The sequence below is a fragment of the Symphalangus syndactylus genome, chromosome 3 (genome assembly GCF_028878055.3).
Source record: "Symphalangus syndactylus isolate Jambi chromosome 3, NHGRI_mSymSyn1-v2.1_pri, whole genome shotgun sequence".
NCBI lineage: Eukaryota > Metazoa > Chordata > Mammalia > Primates > Hylobatidae > Symphalangus > Symphalangus syndactylus.
Window position 1 is genome coordinate 66846072 of NC_072425.2, and position 26065 is coordinate 66872136.

Sequence of the window (26065 nt, forward strand, 5' to 3'; positions counted from 1 at the left end):
GAGAAAGTGGTTACTTCAGAATATTTCCTAAAAGCTAATTTATGCATTATTGCCAGCTCCTTGCAGAGAGTCTGTTTGATTTGTACATTTATTTCAGAGTGAGAGATGCCAGTAAATTTGTATAACTGCTTTGGAGAATGTCTTCCTCTTTAACCAGGCCTAGGAAGAGTCTTTAGTCCATTGGTCTAAAGACACCAGTGCCAGGATGTGCCTTTGAAGGCAAGTTCCCAAAGTTGCATGAGAAGGAATTCAAGTTCTAAATCCAAATAATCAGTTTAGCTATTAAAGCTCTGATAGGCAGGATCTTCTCTGATGACTATTTAATCTTTTCTGGTAGAGCCTTATCTCTTCAGAGATTGCAACCTATTTCCCATTGCCAATTGCATGTTTAAGTAGTAATTGGTTCAGCATGATATCCCCGTTTTGATGAGCATTTTGATTCTGTTCAGTTTGAAGAAGTCATCCGTAAAATGACAATCCACCAAAAAGATGGATCCCTTTTGAAGCTGTGACTAGAACAGGCTGGCTTCTGTGCCTATTAGCTGTGGTTAACAGGATCCCATGTTTCTGTTACCTGCCAACCTTCCTCCTGATGGGGAGGTAGGACATATCAGTGCTTTATGGATAACTTTATTCAAAGTATTTTGAGATAGCGGAGGACCTGGTCTGTTTGCTTCAGTTGCTCTGTTAGTAAAAAACACCCATTTTTATATTGAGAGATCCTTGAGGATATTAACTCAAGTGCTATCTTAGAATGTCTTCTTTTTATTGGGTTATAAAAGATTTAAAAAATATATTCTGGATCACATCTTAGATACCTATTGTATTTACTTTTTCCTAATTGGTGGCTTGTCTTTTTCATTTTCTTAATCGTGTTTTTTTTTTGAGACAGGGTCTTGCTCTGTCTCTCAGGCAGGAGTGCAGTGGTGCAGTCATGGCTCACTGCAGCCTCGACCTCCTAGGCTCAAGTGATTTTGCCATCTCAGCCTCCTAGTAGGCAGGACTACAGGCATGTGCCACCACATGTAGATAATTTGTAAAGTTTTCGTAGAGATGGGGTCTCACTATGTTGGCCATACTGGTCTTGAACTGCTAGGCTGAAGCCATCCTCTTGCCTTAGTCCCCCAAAGTGCTGGGAGTACAGGTGCGAGCCACTGAGCCCGTCCTTATTTTCTCTGTAAGTTTTATATTTGTAGGTCTTCATTTTAGGTTTCTCATTCGATTTGAGTTAATTTATACATGTGGTATGTGAAGTAAGGGTCTAGGTTCTTCTTTCTTTATTTTTTTACAAAAAGAGATCCAGTTTTTCCAATACTATCCATTAAAAAGACTATCCTTTCCCCACTTAATTATCTGGTACCTTTGTCAAAATCAGTTGCCCGTGTGTGTGGGTTTATTTCTGGGCTCCCTTCTTTTCCATGGATTTCTAGGTCAAATCTTAAACCCATGTGGTGTGCCATTTTTTAAGCCCGTCGGAAAAGCGCAGTATTAGGGTGGGAGTGACCTGATTTTCCGGGTGCCATCTGTCACCGCTTTCTTTGACTAGGAAAGGGAATTCCCTGACCCCTTGTGCTTCCTGGGTGAGGCAATGCCTCACTCTGCTTCAGCTTGCACATGGTGTGCTGCACCCACTGTCCTGCACCTACTGTCTGGCACTCCCTAGTGAGACGAACCTGGTACCTCAGTTGGAAATGCAGAAATCACCCATCTTCTGCGTTGCTCACGCTAGGAGCTGTAGACCAGAGCTGTTCCTATTTGGCCATCTTGGCTCCTTCCCCAGAATTGCATTTGAACTTTTAAATGCACTTATGGGAAGGTGGCAAGATGACCAAGTAGATGCAGCTAGTACACACCTCTTCCATGGAGAGAAGCCAAAATAGCAAGTAGATATTCACACTTTAAATACATTGTGGAAAAGAGAACACTGGCATTCAACAGAAAAGTGATGGGAAGCACCAAAAGCAAAGAAGGAGAGGGAAGCAAGGTAGCCTGCTTGGCCAGGATTGGCTGGGAGCTAGAAGAAGCTCCAAAACATGGAGAAAAAGTAAATAAGTGACCCCCTCAGGGCTCCACATTCCTGCAAGGGATTTCTGCCAGTGAGAGGCCCTTAACCTTTGTAGGCCTTGAGACTTGCATAGAGAGCTACCTAGAGATTGTGCAGTGGCATTGCTCCAAAGGGAGCTCATGCTTAGTCCCACAGGCTCTTGAGACCTGAGCAGCTACAATATGGCACCATTCTGAGAGCTCAACTGGCAAAGGACTGCATTCCCTGGAGCTGATGCCACTTCACAGGGCAAAGCCTTTGTGACATTTGGGACAACATACATAAAGCAACCAAAATTTAAATTTATCAGTGTCCTCAAGGGTAGAGAGAGAATGAAAGTGTTAGAAAACATATTTAATGAAATAATGAAAACTTTCCACGTTTAGAAAAGACTTAGACATCCAGATACAGGGGGCTCAAAGATGCTCAAACAGATACAATGCAAAAAGGTCTTCTCCACAGCATATTATAGTCAAACTGTCTAAAGTTAATGACAATGAGAGGATTCTAATAACAGCACAAGAAAAGTTTATAGTCACCTATAAAGGAACCCCTATCTGACTAACAGAAGACTTCTCATTAGAAACCTTACAGGCCAGAAGAGAATGGGATGGCATGTGAAAAGTACTGAATGAAAAAAGATTGCACCCAAGGATACTATATCCAGCAAAATTACTCTTCATAAATAAAGAAAAAATAAAGTATTTCTCAGACAAGCAAATGCTGAGAGAATTTATGACCACTAGACTGGCCCTACAAGAAAGGCACAAAGAAGTCCTAAACCTGGAAGTGAAGTGAAAGGACAACATTTACCACCATGAAAACACATGAGAATATAAAATCCATTGGTTAACCAAACACACAAATGAGGAAGAGAAAGGACTCAAGTGATACTACTACATAAAATTACCAAACCACAATGACAAACAAGAGAAAAAGAAATGAACAAAGGAACCAGAAAACAACTAACTATATGACAAAAACAAAACTTCACATATCAATAGTAACCTTGAATATAAACGGATTAAATTATCCACTTAAAAGATGTAAATTGGATGAATGAATAAAGGAACATGATCTAACTATATGCTGCCTACAAGAAACCCACTTTACTTGCAAAGATGCACATAAACTCACAATAAAGGGATAGAAAAAGATATTACATGCAAACAGAAACCAAAAGCAAGCAGGAATAACTATACTAATGTCAGATAAAACAGACTTCAAAAGACAAAAAATGTCAGTGTGTAATAATAAAAGGATCAATCCAGCAAGAGGAAATAACAACTTTAAATATATATGTTCCCAAAACTGGAGCACTCAGATTCACAAGCAAATATTACTATATCTAAAGAGAGAGATAGACTCCAGTACAATAATAGTAGGGGACTTCACCACTCCACTCTCGTCATTAGACAGACCATGAAGACAGAAAATCAACAAAGAAACATTGGATTTAATCTGGACTTTAGACCAAATTGACCAAACAGACATTTAGAAGAATATCCAGCAACTATAGAATATACATTCTTCTTATCAGCACATGGAACATTCTTTATAATAGACCATGTTTTAGGCCACAAAACAAGTCTCAACACTTTTTGAAAAATCAAAATTATACTGTTATTTTCTCAGACCACAATGGAATAAAACTAGGAATCAATACCAAGAGGAACTTTGGAAACTATAAAAATACATGGAAATTAAACAACATACTATTGAATCATTATTTGGTCAGTGAAGAAATTAAGATGGAAATTTAAAACATTTTTGAAACAAATGAAAATGGAAACACAATCTACCAAAACCTGTGGGATACAGAGAAGAGAGTGTTCAGAGGGAAGTTTATAGCAATAAATGTCTACATCAACAACAAATAGCCTAATGATGCACTCCAAAGAACTAAAATACAAGAACAAACCAAACCTAACATTAGAAAAAGGAAAGAAATAATAAAGATCAGAGAAAAACTAAATAGAGACTAAAAAAAGGTACAAAAGATCAATGAAATGAAAAGTTGGTTATTTGAAAGATAAACAAAATTGATAAATCACTAGCTAGACTAACCAAGAAAAGAGAAAACCCAAATAAACATAATCAGAAATGAAAAAGACATTACAACAAATATTACAGAAGTGCAAAAGATCATCAGAGATTATTAGGAACAACTATACACTGATAAGCTGAAAACCTAGAGGAAATGGATAAATTCCTGTAAATATACAACCAACCAACCAAGCTTAAATCAGGAAGAAATAGAAAACCTAAACCAGTCAATTACAACTACTGGGATTGAATCAGTAATAAAAATGTCTCCCAACAAAGAAAAAGCAGGACCAAATGGATTCACAGCCAAATTCTACCAAATGTATAATGAAGAACTAATACCAATCTTCCTGAAACTATTCCAAAAGATTGAAGAGGAGGTAACTCTCCCTAACTCATTCTACAAGGTCAGAATTACCCTGATACCAAAACCAGGCAAGACACAACAGAAAAAGAAAATAACAGGCAAATATCCCTGATGAACATAGATGCAAAAAATCTTTGACTAAATACTAGCAAACCAAATCCAACAGCACGTCATGAACATAATGCACCATGACCAACTAGAATTTATACCAGGGATACAAGAATGGTCCAACATATGCAAATCAATAAATCTGATATATCACATCAATAGAATGAAGGACAAAAACTATGTTATTACCTCAATAAATGGCGAAAGAGCATTTGACAAAATTCAACATACCTTCATGATAAAAACTCAACAAACTAGAAATAGAAGGAACATATCTTGAAATAATAAAGGTCATCTATGAAAACCTCACAGCTAACATCATACTGAACTGGGACAAGGTGAAGCTCTTTCTTCTAAGGTATGGAACAAGACAAGGATGCCCACTTTCACCACTCCTATTCAAAAGAAAGAAATCAAAGGCATCCAAATTGGAAAAGAGGAAGTCAAATTGTACCTCTTTGCTGGTGATATAAACTTATTTTTTCCTGAGTGTGCCTGAAGGAGACACATTTTATTAGACATTTGAAATGTTATAATCTATAAACAAGATATGATCTCATATCTAGAAAAACCTAAAGACCACCAAAATAAACTCCTAGATTTGATAAATACCATAAAGTTACAGGACACAAAATCAACGTACAGAAATTAGTACCATTTCTATACACCAGTTGTGAACCAGCTGAAAAATCAAGAAAGCAATGCTATTTACAATAGCTATAAAGAAATAAAATACCTAGGAATAAATTTAATCAATGAGGTGAAAGATCTCTGCAAAGAAAACTACAAAATGCGACTGAAATAAATTGAAAAGGAAACAAATGGAATTAGACATCCATGCCCATGGATCGGAAGAATTAACATAATTAAAATGATCATATTTCCAAAAGTAATCCACAGGTTTAATGCAATCCTTATCAGAATACCAACGTCATATTTCACGGCATGAGAAAAAAAAATCCTGAGTTTCATGTGGAAGCAAAAAGGAGCCTGAGGCTGGGCGCGGTGGCTCACGCTTGTAATCCCAGCACTTTGGGAGGCCGAGGCGGGCGGATCACGAGGTCAGGAGATCGAGACCACGGTGAAACCCCGTCTCTACTAAAAAATACAAAAAATTAGCCGGGCGCGGTGGCGGGCGCCTGTAGTCCCAGCTACTCGGAGGCTGAGGCAGGAGAATGGCGTGAACCCGGGAGGCGGAGCTTGCAGTGAGCCGAGATTGCGCCACTGCACTCCAGCCCGGGCGACAGAGCGAGACTCTGTCTCAAAAAAAAAAAAAAAAGGAGCCTGAATAGCCAAAGCAAAGCAATCCTGAGCAAAAAGAACAGGTCAGAAGCGATGCCTCACACCTGTAATCCCAACATGTTTGGAGGCCAAGGCGGGAGGATCACTTGAGGCCAGGATTTCAAGACCACCCTGAACAACACAGTGAAATGCTGTCTCTATAAAAAAAATTTAAAAAATTAGCTGGGTGTGGTGGCACACACCTGTAGTCCCAGCTACTTGGGAGACTGAGACAGGAGGATCACTTGAGCCCAGGAATTTGTGGCTGCAGTAAGCTAAGATTGTACCTCTGCACTCTGGCCTGGGCAACAGAATGAGACCCTGTCTCTAAAAAAAAAAAAGCTTCTGTACAGCAAAGGAAACAGTCAACAGAGTGAATAAAACAACTTGTTGAATGGGAGAAAATATTTTCAAACTATTAATCAACAAGGGATTAATATCCAGAATTCATAAGGAACTCAAATAACTCAACAATTTTAAAAAAATCAAATAATGCCATTAAAAAGTTGGGTAAGAATATGAATATGAATGTTTTTAAAAGAAGACATACAAATGGCCAACAGGTATGTGAAAAAATGCTCAACATCACTGATTGTCAGGAAATGCAAATGAAAACCATAATGAGATACCATCATTCCCTAATTAGAATGGCTACTACTAAAAAGACAAAAAATGACATGGTGGCAAGGATGCAGAGAAAAGGGAACTCATACACTGTTGGTGGGAATGTAAGCTAATACAACCACTATGGAAAACAGTATGGAGAATTCTCCAACAACTCAAAATAGATGACCATACAATTCAGCAATCCTACTACTAGGTATTTATCCAAAGAAAAAAGAAATCTGTATATCACAGGAATACCTGCGCTTGCATGTTTATCACAGCCCTATTCACAATAGCAAAGATAAGGAATCAACCTAAGTGTCCACTGATGGACAGATGGATAAAGAAAGTGTGGTATATATACATAGTGGGATACCATTCAGCCATAGAAAAAGAATGAAATCATGTCATTTGCAGCAACATGGATGGAAATGGAGGTCATTATATTAAGTGGGATAAGCCAGGCACAGCAAGACAGATACTGCATGTTCTCACTGGTAGGTGGGAGATAAAACACTTGGTCTTGTGGAGCCGAGAATAGAATAATAAATACCAAAGGCCAGGAAGAGGGTGTGGGTGGGAGGGGAGGATGAAGGGAGGTTGACTAGTGGGTACAAGCATACAGTTAGATAGAAGAAATAAGCTCAATATTTGATAGCAAAGTAGAGTGACCATAATTAGCAACAGTGTATTGTGTACTCAAAGTAGCTAGAAGAGAGGATTTGAAATGTTATTGACACATAGACATGATAAATACTCAAGGTGATGGATACCCCAAATACCCTGGCTTGATTTTATGCATGTAACAGATATTCATAGGTACCCCATAAATATGTAAAATACTTTGTATCCGTAAAAAAGATGCATGCAGATGTAAAAAAAAATGCACATATGGCAAATAGGAGAAATATATTATTTTTGATATCTTAAATTAGAAAAATAATTATTCAAAAATTCTCTGTGATTAAAACTTGTTAACATGACCCATTGACTTTGTCTGATATAAGAGGTACTCACAAATCAAGTTAGGACTTAAAAATTCTTTCTTTATCAAAATGAGACCCAAAGATGATAGAAAGTAGCAGGAAGTATTTGGAATTGCTGCTCTTCTTGGTTAGGCAATAAAGATGGTTTTGCAGATTAAAGAATCAAAAGACTAATAAGACAGGGCACGGTGTCTTACCCCTGTAATCCAGCACTTTGGGAGGTCAAGGTGGGCAGATACCTTGAGACCAGGAGTTCGAGACCAGCCTGGCCAACATGGTGAAACCTCGTCTATACTAAAAATACAAAAATTAGCCAGGTGTGGTGGTGCGTGCCTGTAATCCCAGCTGCTTGGGAGGCTGAGGCAGAAGAATTGCTTGAACCTGGGAGGCGGAGGTTGCAGTGAACCAAGATCGCGTGACTGCACTCCAGCCTGCACGACAGAGCGAGTCTGTCTCTCTCTCACACACACACACACACACACACACACAAAATCCTAACAAAAATAATACAACATATTTTGAATTCTGCTCCATTGTTCTGCTGTTGTTGTTTTTTAATCTTAAACTGTGTATTGAGCCTCATCACTTAGTTTCTTTCAGCTCTCCTTTTTTATTTTGAAAGCCTTGTATTAACCTCTTTTGTTGAGACAGCAGCCATGAACCCTCTCTCCAATTGTTTACAGTTCTCTGTTGCCTGGAATTATTGCTACTTCTCCTTTTATGGTGAAAAATAGCACCTCCTCTATTTGCAAGAACAGAAGCTGGGAGAGTGACCTGGCTGTGATGGTGATGTAGGGGCTGGACAGAAAACTGGCAGGAGTAACTTGAAGAAGCGAATCTTATCGGCACTTTAAAAATGTTTTCCCCCGGAAATTGAAAAACAGAGCTCCAGAGGGGATATTTTATTCATGCAGAAATAAAATTGGAACTTGCTTGGAAAAAACAAAACAAAACAAAACATCAACTAAACTGAATGTAATGCAATAGCTTGAGCATTCCAGTCCCAGGCATATTCTGTTAGCACAGGTTCCCCTTTGAAGGGCCCCAGAGAAGTGTTTCCCAGCCAGCCTGTGGACCAGGTGCATCCAAACCCCTGGAATACTGGTGAAAAATGTATATTTTCAAATCTGTCAGAATTATTAGACCTGACAAGAGGCCCAAGAATCTGTATTTTTAATGAGCATCCCTCTCCCTCATTGGATGCTGTCCTGCACTTGGTAGGGAGTCATTTGGAATTTCTCCCAGCATTAGCTGATTCTCTCATAAATCTATATATATATATAGATTTTTTTTTTCCTAGACGGAGTCTCGCACGTCACCCAGGCTGGAGTGCAGTGGCGCAATATTGGCTCACTGCAAGCTCCGCCTCCCGAGTTCACGCCATTCTCCTGCCTCAGCCTCCCGAGTAGCTGGGACTACAGGGGCCCGCCACCACACCCGGCTAATTTTTTGTATTTTTAGTAGAGACGGGGTTTCACCTCGTTGTTGCTTTTCAAAACAGAAGCCATCCTGACTGTCTACAGCCAATAAACACCCATTCATGAATATTTTATTAGGCTCTTACTCTGTGCTCTTTTAGGCTCCAAAGATACCAGGAAACAAGAAAAAAAAAGATCCCTGTCCTTAGCCAACCTGCTGGTCACATCCATTATGTGCATATCTGTCTTCCGCCTGTTGGGCACATAGATGATTTAGACAGCATGAGCAGCATCCAGAACTGTGTCCTTATTCTTGTTCTGACTTCTTTTCTTCTATTTACGTTGTCTCATGCAAAACTGAGCTAAAAGCAGTGGCTTCTCATGATGGTTTCAGAACACATCACAGACAACTGGGAGATGGTGCTTCCTATCTAGGAAGCTTTATCAGCCTGCTTTGGCTCTCTGGGAGGCAGTCTTTCTGAATTTTATGTAAACATTAGAACAGTTGGCTTTCTGTTTTGATGTCCTTGGACTATCACTTGGGAAAAATTTATGTTGCTTTGGCCTCTGTTTCCTCCTGGCTCCTAAAGGCCTTTTGTACGTATGTGAGTTTCAATCCTTGGTTATTTTGTATTGGGATGAGGTTCATGGGTAGAATTTCAGGAGACTCTAGAGTGAAAAGTGGGGGAATCTCGTTTAAGGATGAAAAGTAAACGGGTAAATTTCACCTAAGAAATGATAATTCATATGTATTATTTTCCAAAATGTGGTTCCCAGTTCACTGGTGATAGACAGGATGTTTTTATTTGAAATATTGCTGAAGTCATTTATTTTGTTATATTTAGTTTGATCATGGCAAATAATACTGGTCTTTTACTTGTGACAGATTTCCTTTCTTTACAAGTTTATTGAAATAATAAAGCTAAATATTAAATAATCACATAGGTGACATATGGATATGAGAAAAATCACAAGGTTGATACACAGATAATTGAGGTTTGGGAAACGCTAGTTGAGTGGAAGGCCAGGAGCAACTGTCTTGTAGGAAAACTCCCAACCTGCAAGATCAAAGGCTCACAGCTCTCACCCACAGTAAGCAGGAAGCTGGTGGAGGTGAGCTTTAACTTAAAATAGAAAAGAAATTATCTGTATGTGCCAACTAGCAAGGTCTCTATGTTCAATTTAACCAGTAATTGAGTGCCCTGGAAAAGGAAATATCTTAAGTTTAGGGGGAGATGGGAGGCAGAGGATCCAAGGCAAAGCTGTATAGCAGAGACTTGAGAGATTATGGGAGCCTTAGACCAGGAGCAGTTTTATCGCCTGCTGAGAGGTCAGAGAGGATCAACGCAGAGAAAGTCTTCTAGTGAATCTATTACTGGCCAGGGTTTGCCTTCCCCAGAAGACAGTTGCAGTTGGATGATGGTGAGCAACTATCTCAAATATATCAGGCACCAGGCCAGGCATGGTGGCTCACGCCTGTAATCCTTGCACTTTGGGAGGCCGAGGCAGGAGGATGGCCTGAGCTCAGGAGTTTGAGACGCAGCCTGGGCAACATGGCGAAACCCTGTCTCTACTAAAAATACAAAAATTAGCCAGGTGTGGTGGCACACGCCTGTAATCCCAACTACTGGGGAGGCTGAGGCAGGGGAATTGCTTGAACCCAGAGGCGGAGGTTGCCTGCAGTGAGCTGAGATCACGTCACTGCACTCCAGTGTGAGCAACAGAGCAAGACTCTGTCTCCAAAATATATATATATGGCAGGATCTTGATGATGCTGAAAGTTTAAAAGTACTTATTACCATTGTTGGATTTTATTTTCAAATATGGAAACAGAGAAAAACTGAATGGAGAAGAGCCATTTCCCCTAATTATATTTGAAACAGAGTCTAGAGACGGAATTGTAATTTTATTCTTTCTTTTACTCTGTGATTTTATGGATTGGGTCCAGGATTGCAAGCCCTCTGGGCTGTGACCCCTCCACCCCAGCCCCATTACATCTAAGTGAATCCCTTTGGAACCAGACACCAAAATTCACTTTTCAGTTGAAAGACCTCCCACTCCTTGTAAACCAAAAAGCTACTGTCAGGGTGAGGGTTCCTGTTCTCTTCACTGTGTGTAGCTGTTCTGGCTTCAGAGGACCCTCCACCAGCACATGCATTTTGTGGGGGCGCAGGTGAGAAATTCCTCACAAAGAGATAAACAACGAGGCAGAGCGGACCCATGCTACTGAAACAAACCACATGTTCTAATAGGTAGTTAGGTAGGATGTAGAATCTAAGTCACCCAGTCCTCCAATCACCAATAATTTTCACTCTAAAAATCATACCCTTTGGATTTTTCTTTTGCTTTTTGTGAATAAATGAACAGTCATATACTTGTTTAGAACAAGTTAGGAAACTCAACTGAGATCCATAGCTTGAGTTTAACTGATCCCTGTGGTCCTGGTCACCACTGTCATTATAGACAGAATGATGCCATCATCTACCTTCCCCTGCATTCACCTGCTGCTGGGACCATCTTATTTACAGCAGATCTTTGCAGGCTAAAAGGCAAAGTTCCAAGGATTGAAATCTCTGTACCAGGTGAAGACTGCACGTAAGCTGACAGGAGCGATGGATGAGACCACGTACTTGGGGGAAATAAGCAGTGTAAAACCAGCTCATAACTAGGGGTAACACCCCATAACTAGGGGTGCTATCCTGGGAGGTGCATACACCAACATAAACCTGCATTTGGACCCAGGCCACAACACTTCCAAACTGAGTGACCTTGGACAACCAACTTAATCTTTCTGATTTTCCATTTCCCTTCTGGAAAAAAAAAATACACTAGCTGGGTGATGCTGAGGCTTAAATGAGAGTGGAGGACCCCCTCACGATGAGTGTCTGCTCTCTCAACCTCAGCCCTCGGTGCTATGTGTCTTTCAGTCTCTCTTCTTTGCCTTTATCCTGCCCTTTTTTTGCCCCACATTTGGTTTCTTAATTCTTTGAACGACCACAATTTAAAACCAAAGAATATTTTAAAATATGGGTATTTATTGAATACATCTATATCTTCTCTTGTATGAACCCTTAACATCACTTTTAACATTTACTTTTTGAAATACTCCATGTCTGAAAGCAAAAATGCGTGGCTTTTAAAACATGTTTGTGTGTTTGGGGCTGATGGTGGGGTTAGCTTTAACTATTAATAACATTGTAAGTGAATGGCTCTTATTAGCAAAAATATTCTCTTAGTGTAGATGTTGGGGTGTGTCTTGAGTGATTTTTCTGGCTTCGGGACCAAAACCACAGCCTGTCTTGAGGTGATTACATATATCTGCATTCACATCAGCTTCACAACATGTAAATGTAGCCATATTAATGTTTGCTTGGGGTAATCTAGCACCGGATTGGAGCTCAGCTCTGCCGGGTGGAATAGGAGAAGATGTGGCAGTATCATAGTCACATGCAGGGACTCCAAGATGCTGCAGGTGTAGAGAGCTAATCTGGCTTGGGACTTTGAACCAAGCTTGGACAGTATAAGGTCTTTCTAAAGGTCCTCACTTCTCATATAGGGTTTGTGCAGCCAAGAGTCATTACGAAATGGTGGCTCCCAGGGGCACGTGGTCTCATCACAGTTTATCCTTGTTCAGTTCATGTCTCGTTTTTCTGAGGTTGTCCATGATATAAGACCTATGGAGGAAACCTGCTGACTTCTCATGTTTGTTCCATTCATTCTTTCATTGATCATTTCTTTGAGTGCTTTCTATAAAGCAGGCACATTGTTCATGGTACCCAAATGTGTGAATCTCGGGCCCTGCCTTTACTGGATGAAAGGTATGGTGAGGGATATGTTTGCAAGCAAGCATTTAGGCGATGTGCTGCTTCTGAGTATCCAAGGCACTTTGAGGACCTAAAGCAGGCAGGGGAAGGAAATCCTTTCTAGGATACGTGATGTCTGTGGTGAACGTTGAAAGCCAAGGCCTTCATACCTGACTTCCAGCCCCACTTCTGCATCTGCACCCAACCTTGGCTTGTCCCCTGACTAATTGCCAGTTTTCTGGTCTCTGAGGTGGGAGGACAATGTCTACCTATCCTGTCTCTGGAGGCTGAAACAAGGCCCGTGAGACTGCGTGTGAGGACACTCCCCCATCTGGGGGCTCTCCCATGTGCCCCAGCAGCCTGAGCCTGCAAGACAGTGGGTTGGCTGTGGTTTGAGGTTCAGTGTGTGACTGTGAACTTTGGGTTTGTCCCCTTTAGATCAGACTAAGACATTCTTCTCTAATAATCGAGTTTGTCATTGTAGTTCAATTCTGAGTAAATCCCAGTTCTTTCTCTTGCCAACTGTGAGCTTGCAGAGATTATTTAACCAATTAGAATCTTGGGTTTCTTGTAAAATGAAGATGATAATTGTATTCGTCTGTTTTCACATTGCTATGAAGAAATCCCTGAGACTGGGTAATTTATAAAGAAAAGAGGTTGAATTGGCTCACGGTTCCACAAGCTGTACAGGAAGCATGATGCTGACATCTGCTCAGCTTCTGGGGAGGCCTCAGGAAACTTTCAATCATGATGGAAGGTAAAGGGAGAGCAGGCACTTCATGTGGCCAGAGCAGGAGCAAGAGAGAGTGAGGGGGAAGGGTGCCATACACTTTTAAACAACCAGATCTTGCAAGAACTCTCATGAGAACAGCACCAAGGTGAGGGTGCTAAACCATTCATGAGAAACCACCCCATGATCCAATCACCTCCCACCAGGCCCCACTTCCAACACTGGGGATTACAATTCAACATGAGATTTGGGTAGGGACACAGGTCTGAACTGTATCAGCAATAGCATATACTTCATCAAGTGGTTGTGAGAAGCCATGAATAGGACACATCATGTTCCAAACATGGTAAAGGGGTGTCATATGATAAATTATCTTTATCAAAGATAATATTAGCAAATATTTTAATTCTATTGTCTAAATTGCTATCACTTATACTGCAACTTTTACTACCTTTTCAAGCAAACTCTCAATCTAATATCAATGTACAGTTTTGATGTCATTTTTCACATATGTTCTATCTGGACCTCTAATGCACATTTAAGAACAATAGGGATGGCTTCATACCGTAACAGGTTCCTTGGCTGCCACATGCAAGTGTTGTGAGTTTCAAGGACCTCCTGAACTGCATGTTGAGACATAAAAAGAAGCAAGCACATAGACATTTGGCACCGCTGGGAAATGGTGCTTTCTTGTGCAGGGATGAAGAATATTTGTGTATCTGAATGGAAGGAGTTGACTGATTCATGAGCCTTTTTCTCTCCTCCAAGTGTTCCTATGGCTCAAACCCTCCCTGCACCCTGATACAGCCCTATCACTGCCACTGCCATCTTCGCAGTGACAAAGCTTTCAAATGCTCAGGTCTTTCAGACATGGTTACCTGTTTTTCAAGGACTTAGGGCAAGGATGTGGGGAAGCATTTCCCTGGACTGAGGATGGCACTTGCCTGAGGCTTGGGCTGGCACTGCTCTGTAGCCTAAAACTGCATAACCATTTGGCAGTCCCTTCCAAATCCAACCCATCAACCTATTAATTGGGATGTGGATTAATACTGCCGGGAGTTCCTCTGTTTCTCTGTGTGTTCCTTTGGAAGTCTGCTGACAGCGTTTTCCACTTGTTTTGTCTTATAGGAACTGGTGAAAGTGGGAAAAGCACCTTTATCAAACAGATGAGAATTATCCATGGGTCTGGTTACAGCGATGAAGACAGAAAGGGGTTCACGAAGCTGGTTTACCAAAACATATTCACCGCCATGCAAGCCATGATCAGAGCGATGGACACGCTAAGGATACAGTATGTGTGTGAGCTGAACAAGGTAACATGCTTAGGGAGTGCTTGCCCTATTTATGAATGTGTGCCTGCCCACTCTGGTTAGCACAAAGATTCCCTCAGTGCTTTGGTCAGATGCCAGAAGAAGCTCTTGTTCCCTGGGGTGTGGGGATCATTGAGAGGAGTTTGAGGAATTTAGTTAGCCCCCGGTCTTCTTTCTGCAGGACTTCTCTCATGGTGGTAGTGTGAGGCTACCCATTGTGCAGGGATTCCAAAGTTTGGGCTGTTATTTAGGTTGCTTATTTCCGGCGCTGAGAAAAGGAAGTCATACATTTTCTCTTTCCGCTAAGAGACCCAGTTAATTTCTTCATTGGAGCGACGGGGACATTGGGTTTACAGTGGCCAGTGTTTCAAGAATTCCCAGTCTCAGGAAATGTTTTCACTAATTGCTGCAGAGTACTCAGAGAAATCATTGGGTTTTGTTTGTTTGTTCTGGGAGTTCATCCTTCTTGGGAACTAAGTGACAGCTCATGAGCACAATGCTAATGGCCCAGCCAGCAATGTGCTCCCATAAAGTGCTGGTGTCAAGCTGCCATTTGCTTTCCCCTCACCACCAGTTACTTAAAATACAAATCTGCTGAAAACCAGAGGAAAATAATGAGGCAGGAAGGAGAGAGGCGGAGGAAAATAAAATCTTATATGGTATATTGGAATGCAAATCCAGAGGAGAATAATACTGTGTCTGAGTTCATTAAGCAACTAGATTAGAAATAAGAGTTTATTTGAAATAATTGATAGCAGATTACAACACGACATGATGATAAAGAGAAAAATTCTGTGTCAGTTGGGTCTCTCTTGGATCTGTGAAGAAGGAATTTAGCTAGTAAAATGCCAGAATTGCATGGGCTTTAGTATGCACCCCTAAGGACAACTTTATTATGAACTTGTGGCACCTATACTCATATATATATGATTAAAAAAAGTTTTAAAGCAATCGATTTAAATTTTTATGGGATTTCATAGGAAAACACAGTAGGCACCAAATTTTAGACTTGCCTTTACCTCATCTCTACAATCTATGTCTTTACCATCATTTCCTTGCAGTCCTGAAGAAATGAAGGAACACATCTTGCCTACAATTTCACCCTGCAACAGAGTCATGCTACAAATTGTGTGGGGTGGGCCGGGCACGGTGGTTCACGCCTGTAATCCCAGCACTTTGGGAGGCCAATGCACGTGGATCACCTGAGGTCAGGAGTTCGAGACCAGCCTGGCCAACATAGTGAAACCCCATCTCTACTAAAATTACAAAACATTAGCTGGGTGTGGTGGCAGGCACCTGTAATCCCACCTACTAGGGAGGCTGAGGCAGGAGAATCACTTGAACCTGGGAGGTGGAGGTTGCAGTGAGCCAAGATGGCGCCATTGCACTCCAGCCTGGGCAACAAGAGCGAAACTCCATCTCAAAAAACAAAACAAAACAAAAAAATTGTGTGGGATGAATTAGCCTACAGCAAGGGTATCCAATCTTTTAGCTTCCCTGGGCCACATTGGAAGAATTGTTTTGAGCCACACATAAAACACACTAACGCTAACAATAGCTGATGAGCTTAAAAAAAATTGCAAAAAATCTCATTCTGTTTTAAGAAAGTTTACGAATCACTTTTAACGGGGTGGAGCCAAGATGGCCGAATAGGAACAGCTCCGGTCTCCAGCTCCCAGCCCCAGCGACACAGAAGACGGGTGATTTCTGCATTTCTGCTTGAGGTACCGGTTTCATCTCACTAGGGAGTGCCTAACAGTGGGTTCAGGACAGTCGGTGAAGCGCACTGTGCGCGAGCCGAAGCAGGGCGAGGCATTGCCTCACTCGGGAAGCGCAAGGGGTCAGGGAGTTCCCTTTCCTAGTCAAAGAAAAGGGAAACAGACGGCACCTGGAATATCGGGTCAGTCCCGTCCTAATACTGCGCTTTTCCAACGGGCCTGGAAAACGGCACACTAGGAGTTTGTGTCCCGCACCTGGCTCGGAGGGTCCTATGCCCACAGAGTCTTGCTGATTGCTAGCACAGCAGTCTGAGATCAAGCTGCAAGGCGGCAACGAGGCTGGGGGAGGGGCGCCCGCCATTGCCCAGGCTTGCTTAGGTAAACAAAGCAGCCAGGAAGCTCGAACTGGGTGGAGCCCACCACAGCTCAAGGAGGCCTGCCTGCCTCTGTAGGCTCCACCTCTGGGGGCAGGGCACAGACAACCAAAAACTCAGCGAGAACCTCCACAGCCTTAAATGTCCCTGTCTGACTGACAGCTTTGAAGAGAGTAGTGGTTCTCCCAGCACGCAGCTGGAGATCTGAGAACGGACAGACTGCCTCCTAAAGTGGGTCCCTCACCCCTGAGCAGCCTAACTGGGAGGCACCCCCCCAGTGGGACAGACTGACACCTCATTCAACCGGGTACTCCTCTGAGACAAAACTTTCAGAGGAACTATCAGACAGCTGAATTTGTGGTCTCACGAAAATCCGCTGTTCTGCAGCCACCGGTGCTGACACCCAGCCAAACAGGGTCTGGAGTGGACCTCTAGTAAACTCCAACAGACCTGCAGCTGAGGGTCTTGTCTGGTAGAAGGAAAATTAACAAACAGAAAGGACATCCACACCAAAAACCCATCTGTACATCACCATCATCGAAGACAAAAAGTAGACAAAACCACAAAGATGGGGAAAAAACAGACCAAAAAAACTGGAAACTCTAAAAAACAGAGCACCTCTCCTCCTCCAAAGGAACGCAGTTCCTCACCAGCAACGGAACAAAGCTGGATGGAGGATGACTTTGATGAGTTGAGAGAAGAAGGCTTCAGACGATCAAACTACTCTGAACTACGAGAGGAAATTCAAAACAATAGCAAAGAAGTTAAAAACTTTGAATAAAAATTAGAAGAATGGATAACTAGAATAACCAATGGAGAGAAGGGCTTAAAGGAGATGATGGAGCTGAAAGCCAAGTTTCGAGAACTACGCGAAGAATGCAGAAGCCTCAGTAGCAGATGCGATCAACTGGAAGAAAGGGTATCGCTGATAGAAGATGAAATGAATGAAATGAAGAGAGAAGGGAAGTTTAGAGAAAAAAGAATAAAAAGAAATGAACAAAGCCTCCAAGAAATTTGGGACTATGTGAAAAGACCAAACCTACGTCTGATTGGTGTACCTGAAAATGATGGGGAGAATGGAACCAAGTTGGAAAACACTCTGCAAGATATTATCCAGGAGAACTTCCCCAATCTAGCAAGGCAGGCCAGCATTCAGATTCAGGAAATACAGAGAACGCCACAAAGATACTCCTCGAGAAGGGCAACTCCAAGACACATAATTGTCAGATTCACCAAAGTTGAAATGAAGGAAAAATTGTTAAGGGCAGCCAGAGAGAAAGGTCGGGTTACCCACAAAGGGAAGCCCATCAGACTAACAGCTGATCTCTCAGCAGAAACTCTACAAGCCAGAAGAGAGTGGGGGCCGATATTCAACATTCTTAAAGAAAAGAATTTTCAACCCAGAATTTCCTATCCCGCCAAACTAAGCTTCATAAGTGAAGGAGAAATAAAATACTTTACAGACAAGCAAACGCTGAGTGATTTTGTCACCACCAGGCCTGCCCTAAAAGAGCTCCTGAAGGAAGCACTAAACATGGAAAGGAACAACCGGTACCAGCCCCTGCAAAAACATGCCAAATTGTAAAGACCATCGAGGCTAGGAAGAAACTATAGCAACTAACGAGCAAAATAACCAACTAACATCGTGATGACAGGATCAGATTCACACATAACAATATTCACGTTAAATGTAAATGGGCTAAATGCTCCAATCAAAAGACACAGACTGGCAAACTGGATAAGGAGTCAGGACCCATCAGTGTGCTGTATTCAGGAAACCCATCTCACGTGCAGAGACACACATAGACTCAAAATAAAGGGATGGAGGAAGATCTATCAAGCAACTGGAAAACAAAAAAAGGCAGGGGTTGCAATCCTAGTCTCTGATAAAATAGACTTTAAACCAACAAAGATCAAAAGAGACAAAGAAGGCCATTACATAATGGTAAAGGGATCAATTCAACAAGAAGAGCTAACTATCCTAAATATATATGCACCCAACACAGGAGCACCCAGATTCATAAAGCAAGTCCTCAGTGACCTACAAAGGGACTTAAACTCCCACACAATAATAATGGGAGATTTTAACACCCCACTGTCAGCATTAGACAGATCAACGAGACAGAAAGTTAACAAGGATATCCAGGAATTGAACTCAGCTCTACATAAAGTGGACCTAATAGACATCTACAGAACTCTCCACCCCAAATCAACAGAATATACATTTTTTTCAGCACCACACCACACCTATTCCAAAATTGACCACATAGTTGGAAGTAAAGCTCTTCTCAGCAAATGTAAAAGAACAGAGATTATAACAAACTGTCTCTCCGACCACAGTGCAATCAAACTAGAACTCAGGATTAAGAAACTCACTCAAAACCGCTCAACTACATGGAAACTGAACAACCTGCTCCTGAATGACTATTGGGTACATAATGAAATGAAGGCAGAAATAAAGATGTTCTTTGAAACCAACGAGAACAAAGACACAACATACCAGAATCTCTGGGACACGTTCAAAGCAGTGTGTAGAGGGAAATTTATAGCACTAAATGCCCACAAGAGAAAGCAGGAAAGATCCAAAATTGACACCCTAACATCACAATTAAAAGAACTAGAAAAGCAAGAGCAAACACATTCAAAAGCTAGCAGAAGGCTAGAAATAACTAAAATCAGAGCAGAACTGAAGGAAATAGAGACACAAAATACCCTTCAAAAAATTAATGAATCCAGGAGCTGGTTTTTTGAAAAGATCAACAAAATTGATGGACCGCTAACAAGACTAATAAAGAAGAAAAGAGAGAAGAATGAAATAGATGCAATAAAAAACGAAAAAGGGGATATCACCACCGATCCCACAGAAATACAATCTAACATCAGAGAATACTACAAACACCTCTATGCAAACAAACTAGAAAATCTAGAAGAAATGGACAAATTCCTCGACAAATACACCCTCCCAAGACTAAACCAGGAAGAAGTTGAATCTCTGAATAGACCAATAACAGGTTCTGAAATTGTGGCAATAATCAATAGCTTACCAACCAAAAAGAGTCCAGGACCTGATGGATTCACAGCTGAATTCTACCAGAGGTACAAGGAAGAACTGGTACCATTCCTTCTGAAACTATTCCAATCGATAGAAAAAGAGGGAATCCTCCCTAACACATTTTACGAAGCCAGCATCGTCCTGATACCAAAACCTGGCAGAGACATAACCAAAAAAGAGAATTTCAGACCAATATCCTTGATGAACATTGATGCAAAAATCCTCAATAAAATACTGGCAAACCGAATCCAGCAGCACATCAAAAAGCTTATCCACCATGATCAAGTGGGCTTCATCCCTGGGATGCAAGGCTGGTTCAACATACGCAAATCAATAAATGTAATCCAGCATATAAACAGAACCAAAGACAAAAACCACATGATTATCTCAATAGATGCAGAAAAGGCCTTTGACAAAATTCAACAACCCTTCATGCTAAAAACTCTCAATAAATTAGGTATTGATGGGACGTATCTCAAAATAATAAGAGCTATCTACAACAAACCCACAGCCAATATCATACTGAATGGGCAAAAACTGGAAGCATTCCCTCTGAAAACTGGCACAAGACAGGGATGCCCTCTCTCACCGCTCCTATTCAACATAGTGCTGGAAGTTCTGGCCAGAGCAATCAGGCAGGAGAAGGAAATAAAGGGTATTCAATTAGGAAAAGAGGAAGTCAAATTGTCCCTGTTTGCAGATGACATGATTGTATATCTAGAAAACCCCATTGTCTCAGCCCAAAATCTCCTTAAGCTGATTAGCAACTTCAGCAAAGTCTCAGGATACAAAATTAATGTACAAAAATCACAAGCATTCTTGTACACCAATAACAGACAAACAGAGAGCCAAATCATGAGTGAACTCCCATTCACAATTGCTTCAAAGAGAATAAAATACCTAGGAATCCAACTTACAAGGGATGTGAAGGACCTCTTCAAGGAGAACTACAAACCACTGCTCAATGAAATAAAAGAGGATACAAACAAATGGAAGAACATTCCATGCTCATGGGTTGGAAGAATCAATATCGTGAAAATGGCCATACTGCCCAAGGTAATTTATAGATTCAATGCCATCCCCATCAAGCTACCAATGACTTTCTTCACAGAATTGGAAAAAACTACTTTAAAGTTCATATGGAACCAAAAAAGAGCCCGCATTGCCAAGTCAATCCTAAGCCAAAAGAACAAAGCTGGAGGCATCACGCTACCTGACTTCAATCTATACTACAAGGCTACAGTAACCAAAACAGCATGGTACTGGTACCACAACAGAGACATAGATCAATGGAACAGAACAGAGCCCTCAGAAATGATGCCGCATAGCTACAACTATCTGATCTTTGACAAACCTGACAAAAACAAGAAATGGGGAAAGGATTCCCTATTTAATAAATGGTGCTGGGAAAACTGGCTAGCCATATGTAGAAAGCTGCAACTGGATCCCTTCCTTACACCTTATACAAAAATTAATTCAAGATGGATTAAAGACTTATATGTTAGACCTAAAACCATTAAAATCCTACAAGAAAACCTAGGCAATACCATTCAGGACATAGGCGTGGGCAAGGACTTCATGTCTAAAACACCAAAAGCAATGGCAACAAAAGCCAAAATCGACAAATGGGATCTCATTAAACTAAAGAGCTTCTGCACAGCAAAAGAAACTATCATCAGAGTGAACAGGCAACCTACACAATGGGAGAAAATTTTTGCAACCTACTCATCTGACAAAGGGCTAATATCCAGAATCTACAATGAACTCAAACAAATTTACAAGAAAAAAACAAACAACCCCATCAAAAAGTGGGCAGAGGACATGAACAGACACTTCTCAAAAGAAGACATTTATGCAGCCAAAAAACACATGAAGAAATGCTCCTCATCACTGGCCATCAGAGAAATGCAAATCAAAACCACAGTGAGATACCATCTCACACCAGTTAGAATGGCCATCATTAAAAAATCAGGAAACAACAGGTGCTGGAGAGGATGTGGAGAAATAGGAACACTTTTACACTGTTGGTGGGACTGTAAACTAGTTCAACCATTGTGGAAGTCAGTGTGGCGATTCCTCAGGGATCTCGAACTAGAAATACCATTTGACCCAGCCATCCCATTACTGGGTATATACCCAAAGGACTATAAATCATGCTGCTATAAAGACACATGCACACGTATGTTTATTGCGGCACTATTCACAATAGCAAGGAGTTGGAACCAAGCCAAATGTCCAACAACGATAGACTGGATTAAGAAAATGTGGCACATATACACCATGGAATACTATGCAGCCATAAGAAATGATGAGTTCGTGTCCTTTGTAGAGACATGGATGAAACTGGAAAACATCATTCTCAGTAAACTATCGCAGGGACAAAAAACCAAACACCGCATGTTCTCACTCATAGGTGGGAATTGAACAATGAGAACTCATGGACACAGGAAGGGGAACATCACGCTCCGGGGACTGTTGTGGGGTGGGGGGAGGGGGGAGGGACAGCATTAGGAGATACACCTAATGCTAAATGACAAGTTAATGGGTGCAGCAAAACAAAATGGCACATGGATACATATGTAACAAACCTGCACATTGTGCACATGTACCCTAAAACCCTAAAGTATAATAAAAAAAAAAAAAAAAAAAAAAAAAAAAAGAAAGTTTATGAATTAGCGTTGGGCTGCATTTAAAACTGTCCTGGGCTGCATTGTGGCCCACGAGCCATGGGTTGGACAAGCTTGGCCTATGGTATATCTGGTGTGAAGTAAGGTGAGAGGCGCACACTGAGCCACTAGGAGATTCTAGAAGTGACTGAGATGATTCCTTTATACATTGCTGTATCTTTTTGAAAAGGTACAGTTCTTTTTTTACTTACCCTTTCTAATGTACTCTAAAAATTGGGCTTTCTGTGGAGGTTTAAGATGACTTCAGTGAAGAGGCAGGAATGTTCTTGGGGGTGATTTCAGTTCATGTTTTTCCCCTGTTGTAAAATGCATTTTGTTTGCCAGTCATAGTGAGGTGACTGGGCGAAGCTTGGAATTCAAGGATGGGTTTGTAAACAGACCCACTGGGGAGAAAAGGCTCCTGTGTAAGCCACTCCTGCTTATGTCGGCAGCAGCGTTTGTAAAACCTAATCAGCTTAGTTATCAAAGCTTCTAGTTTTTGCTTTTGTTTTGTTTTTCCTCATGAGCTTCTAGAGTACTCAGTTTATGTCTTAAACAAAATGGTTTTATGTGGTTTGACATCTACCACTGTCTCCTTTTCTCTTGACCTTAATTATTTTGTCTAGGCCATCTCCGTTTGCCCCTAATCTGTGTTAGTTTCCTAGGGCTGTTATAACAAAGTACTTAAGATTGGATGGCTTAAGACAGAAATGAATTGTTTTTACAGTTCTGCATGCTAAAGGGCCAAAACCAAGGTTGATTGGTTCTAACTGGAGGCTCTGAGAGAATCTGTTGCCGGCTTCTTCCCCAGATTCTGGTGGGGGCTGGAAATCCTTGCCGTCCATTTGTTTTTAGAGGCTTGCCTCTGCTTCTGCCTTCGCCTGGCATTCTCCCTCACGTCTGTGTGTCCACGGCACTGTCCTCTCTGGGGCTATGTCCAGATTTCCCTTTTCTTATAAGGACACCAGTCGCTGGATTAGGGTCCACCCTAATCCAGTATGACCTTATCTTATCTTGCTTGCATCTACAGAGACCCACTTTCCAAATAAGGTTACACTCTGAAGTTTTGGGTCAGCATGAGCTTCGAGTGAACACAATTCAACCCCTCTGGCTCCCCAAGATTCATGTCCACCTCATGTGCAACATACATCCACTCCATCCCGACATCCCTGAAAGTCAACCCATTCTAGCATCAACTCTAAGACCCAGTTCTAATCCAAATATCAACTAAAAAAGTCCCAAATCAGGCTGGGCACAGTGGGTTGTGCCTGTAGTCCCAGCACTTTGGGAGGCCGAGGCAGGCGGCCATCTCTTGAGCCTAGGGTTTTGAGATCAGCCAGGGCAACATGGTGAAACCCCATCTCTAAAAAAAAAAATAAAAAACTAGCCAAGTGTGATGGTGCATGCATCTAATCCCAGCTACTCGGGAGGCTGAGGTGGGAAGATCCATTGAGCCTGCGAGGCGGAGGTTGCAGTGAGCTGAGATGGTGCCTCTGTACTCCAGCCTGGGGACAGAGTGAAACTTTTTTTTTTTTTTTTAAGTCCCAAATCTCATTGTCTAAATTAGGTATGGGTGAGATTCTGGGTACAAACCACCCCGGGGCAGGATTCTTCTCCATCCATGACTGTGAAACTAGGTAGGATACAAGTCAATTGTACCTCCCATCTGCTCCTCATTTGCCATGTCTGGCTCAAGTATCTCAATTCCTGTTGCATAAACTTTCTCAAACAGACACCTGGGATGAACTGAATGCTAAAATGGCTTAAGGAGAGGCAGAAGGTGGAATGGAAAGAACACTGGATTGGCTCTAAAAAATCTGGGCTTTGCTCATGGTTCCACTGTGGGTCTAGGGCTGGGGTCTGCAAACTTTTCTGTAAAGGGCCAGGGAGTCAATATTTGTGGGCTATATGGTCTCTGTTAGAACTACCCAGTTCTGCTGTTGTAGTGCAGAAAGCAGACGTAGGCAATATCTAATAAGTAAACGAATAAGTGTGGCTCAGTTATAAACTCTATGTACAGAATGTATAATAAGAATAGTAAGTTAAGAATACAGTTGAGAATAGGAAGAACGACTTTTGACTCATGGGCCATGCAAAAAATCCACAGTCCATGAGTGGATTTAATCAATGGGCTGTACTTTGCTGACCCTGGTCCTGGGGAAGCCGTACCATCTCTGTTTTTCCATTTTCTTATCTGTTAAATGAGACATTCTCTGTCTATTTCATAAGCCAATATGAGCAAAAGTAAGTGATTTACAAATTAAATGACCCTCGAGAAACACAAGGTTATTATTGGGGCAGGTTCAAAAATCAGAAATAAGCTCATTTTCTTTTTATTACTTGTTTAGGTCATTTTCATCAATTTCTTCTTTATCATTTTCCGGTGGCTATTATTTCTAATAATTTTTTCTCAGGGCTAGTCTTGATTCCAAACATGAAACTGTAACTAAGTACCATGCTTAGGTCATAAAATGATAAAATGATTAGTGGTTCAGTCATATTCAGTGATAGTTTAGGAGGCATGCTATATGTTATCTTCTTTACAAAGTATCGTATAACTTGAAACAATTGATTAGTTATGGCAGGGATGAATAAAACTTTAGCTTTTATTTTCACAGTGGTGCAGTCTTCTCATTACTTATTGCTGAGTATTTATTTCTCTATTATCTGCTATTTTTTCTGTTTGTTTCTGTTTCTTTCAGAGCTGGGAACATTTTCCTATGTATGTAGAAGATAATTTAAAGTGGTTTTAGAGGGTTTTATTTTAAATATTAGTGAGATTATTGCTCAGCTAGGCTGTTGAAAGTCTTTGCCTATTACTTGACAGGCCACTTATTAAAGGAAATTTATCGGAAATTTATCAGAAATTTAGTTCCGCATTTGTTTTTTAACTAACATGTTTTTTCAATTAAGATATAGCCTTGAAGATTTTTTCTTATACCTTGTCTGCTTATTTTATTAAAAAAGAAATGATTCATATGTATTTGCTCACTCTGTTGATAAACCTTAATTTTTATGAATGTCTCTCAAGAGTGTTTTATGGGAGCAATTCGAATTTATGACTTCTTGAATAAATATTACAAAGGCGTTTGCTCAGTGGCAGGGTTCCTAAGTCTGAGTTAGCTCATAACTCATGTTTACTTGTGATGATTTCACAGAAGCCAGAAAAGCATCATAATTTTTGCTGTTTGCAGTCTCTTGAATTTGGGAAATTCTCATTCTAGGCCTGTCCTACAGTGAAGGAAAAAAATATGAATCCCTAAAAGGTTCTGCAGAATCTGCTTGCATGATGTAGATACAGAATTTCCCAAGGGCAAAGGTCAGCCCTATCTGACATCTCAAAAACGCGTTAGTTCCATATTCAGTAATCTCGAGAAGAAAAGAAGGCCTACAGGCTCTTCACAGCTGACCCTAGCTGCTTTGCTGCCCTTCTGCTCTGCTTATAGGAGCACTAAACTACACTGGGGTCATGTCATATTTGCACGGGACTTAAATTTAATTGTAAGGGCAATCATGACAGGAACCAAAACAAATTTTTTAAAGAAGAGTTAGTAGT

General features: G+C 41.1%; 1 protein-coding gene and 1 long non-coding RNA gene across 2 annotated transcripts in view; one reads left to right on the plus strand and one right to left on the minus strand.

Annotated features, from left to right (window-relative positions):
- GNA14 (G protein subunit alpha 14) overlaps positions 1–26065 on the plus strand; it is a 232813-nt gene that overhangs the window by 109005 nt on the left and 97743 nt on the right. The window contains exon 2 of the mRNA XM_055272200.2: positions 14518–14702. Coding sequence (XP_055128175.1) covers positions 14518–14702 — 185 coding nt within the window. The remainder of the gene's footprint in view (positions 1–14517; positions 14703–26065) is intronic.
- LOC129479297 (uncharacterized) overlaps positions 23205–26065 on the minus strand; it is a 76419-nt gene continuing 73558 nt past the window's right edge. The window contains exon 5 of the long non-coding RNA XR_008656637.1: positions 23205–23461. This is a non-coding gene — a long non-coding RNA (uncharacterized lncRNA). The remainder of the gene's footprint in view (positions 23462–26065) is intronic.